Source organism: Tupaia chinensis, unplaced genomic scaffold, assembly GCF_000334495.1.
Source record: "Tupaia chinensis unplaced genomic scaffold, TupChi_1.0 Scaffold000045_1, whole genome shotgun sequence".
Lineage (NCBI taxonomy): Eukaryota > Metazoa > Chordata > Mammalia > Scandentia > Tupaiidae > Tupaia > Tupaia belangeri.
In genome coordinates, this window is record NW_006159501.1 from 7,928,072 (window position 1) to 7,930,294 (window position 2,223).

At 54.3% G+C, this 2,223-nt stretch overlaps 1 protein-coding gene across 2 annotated transcripts in view; it reads right to left on the reverse strand.

Moving 5' to 3' along the window:
• ATP6V1C2 (ATPase H+ transporting V1 subunit C2) overlaps window positions 1-866 on the reverse strand; it is a 56,075-nt gene extending 55,209 nt beyond the window's left edge. For both annotated transcript variants that reach the window (XM_006140822.3, XM_006140821.3), the window contains exon 1: window positions 717-866. In XM_006140822.3, the coding sequence (XP_006140884.1) occupies window positions 717-845 (129 nt within the window). In that variant the 5' untranslated portion in view covers window positions 846-866. The remainder of the gene's footprint in view (window positions 1-716) is intronic.
• Window positions 867-2,223: the final 1,357 nt, after the last annotated feature.

The window sequence follows — 2,223 nt, forward strand, 5'->3', positions numbered from 1 at the left end:
CCACAAAAAAAAAAAAAAAAAAACCTCCACTTGGGACCAGCAGGTGGTGTGGTGGCTAAGGCGCTGGACGCCCACATGGCTGGCCAGTTTGAGTCCCAGACCTGGGAACGTGTAGAAGAGGGGATTGCACATGGCCCACGTCACTTTCCCTCTGTCTCTCTCCAGCGAGCGCACAAGCCCTATGCCAAAACATTAAAAAAAAAAAAAGTCCACCTTGCCGAGGTACGGAGTTGTACCGATCTGGCTGCTAGTCTGTCTCCTTTGGCTACTTGTCCAGCTATCCAGTTACGTCCCCTCCAGGAGAACAGAAAGGATTCTGGATTCCCTTCCCTGCCCCCCAGGTCAAGAGAACCATGAACACTGAAGCCCCCCAAGCCCACCCCCAAACCATACAGCCTGCCTCGTCAGCCATTGTGGACCCAACGGGAACAGCTGAGAACCCAAGGACCACTCCCTTGTGGAACACCCTCGGGTCCTCTGAAGTATTCGATGCTGCAGCCCACCTGGTCCCCTGTGCCACAGGTACCATGATTAATTGAGGGCTATGTCGTCGAGTCTCGTGGAGACCATCACCTCCTACCCATCCCCACCTCGGGCCTTCCCTTAGCATTCTCCCCTTTGCTCTGTCACCTCCTCCTTGGCTCCTGGGGCAGCAATCTCAGTGTCCCTCCTCCCGTCCCACACCCACACCTCCTTCCTCCTCCCAGGAGTCTTACCTTGAAGTCAGGAATCCCGAATTTGGTATTATATGACAGGTTGGACTTGGAGGTCACGGTATTCATCCTCTCCAGGGCTTGTAAATTCTCCTTATCTCCAGGAGCAGAAATTAACCAGAACTCTGACATGCTTGCAGGCGTCTCTTCTCAGTCAACTGGCCAGAACCAACACAAACACACACAAACAGAAACGGGAGGCGAAATGTGTCAGAGGCTCACTCTACCACTCCCTTCCCTCGGAATGAGCCCTCTCTGGGATCCACCACTTTCCCAGTGTCCCATCCCTTGTCTCTCTGACCTTAGTCAGAGTCAAGAGCTCCAAGGACGCCCTTTTGCAGGAAGCAGCCAGCTTATCTGCAGGGCACTTATCTCCCCTGGGGAAGCCTGCAGGTCTTCACCTGGTTTCAAAGCCCCCCCATCCGCAGGGTGGTTCTGGCTGCTGTTAAGGAGCAGAGGAGGTCAGGGAGGCCCTTCCGTTCTCCTCACTCCAGTAAGCAGCTCCTGGCTGACCCGGGGACATGGGGGACAGTAAGTGAGACTGGGACACCTGGGAGCATATTTTTTTCCTTCACCCTGGTATCTGGTAATGCAGGATGGGGTGGATGAAACAATGGGGGGAGGTTACAATAGGCCGCAAGGTCAAACCCCAATCTCAACTACTCAAACTTGGGACTGACATTAGATTTTAAGAAGGATTTCAGAAGGGCTGTTTTTAAAAAATAACCATAATAGTAAGGGGCCACCAGGTGGCATGGCAGTTAAAGGTATTAGACGCCCACATGGCTGACTGTGGTTCGAGTCCCCGACCTGGTGGCTTGGTTTCTCACTTTCTTTCTCTTACTCTGTCCCTCTTGGGTCAAATTAAAATAAATAAAATTAAATGAAACAATTCTTTTAAAATTTCGCTTTAAAAATAATAACAAAATCCAATAATTATTTAAAAATACTAATAAGAAGAATAAAAACGGAGGAGCTGCTGAGTCTTTCTTTCCCCGTGGAGGTCTTCGCTCTGCAGAGCAGGGACTTGCTGGACCTGGCAGGTATTTTCAGGGCAGGGTCTGCGGCTTCTAAAGCCGATTCGTTCTGCCCATTCAAACGTGCGCGCACCCACACTACCGCCCCACCACGGCGTCTCCGGACCGCTGGGAACACCAGGGTAACAACCCGAACACCACCTCTCCGCGAACTGCTCGCGTTTTGACTCTCAGTCTCACTCCAAGCCGAGACATCTCAGTAGTCCCTCCTAACCCTGCGCAGACCAAGCGCAGTTCCTTTCCGTCTTGACTGTCCATGGCCTGGGGACAAACTGGCCCTGCGCAGGACTCGGGGAGATGCCACCAGTCTGGTGGTGGAAGAGCGCGGCGGCGGCGCCCGCTCGCCAGTTCCCCACCGGGAATACACGCGGGCGGCCTGAGGCGCAGCTGGGACCGAGGGACACGGGTTGCTTGACGCAGGTCCCGCCGTCGGTCCCGGCGCTGCCGGCCCCACCCCTCCCCCGCCCCCCGCG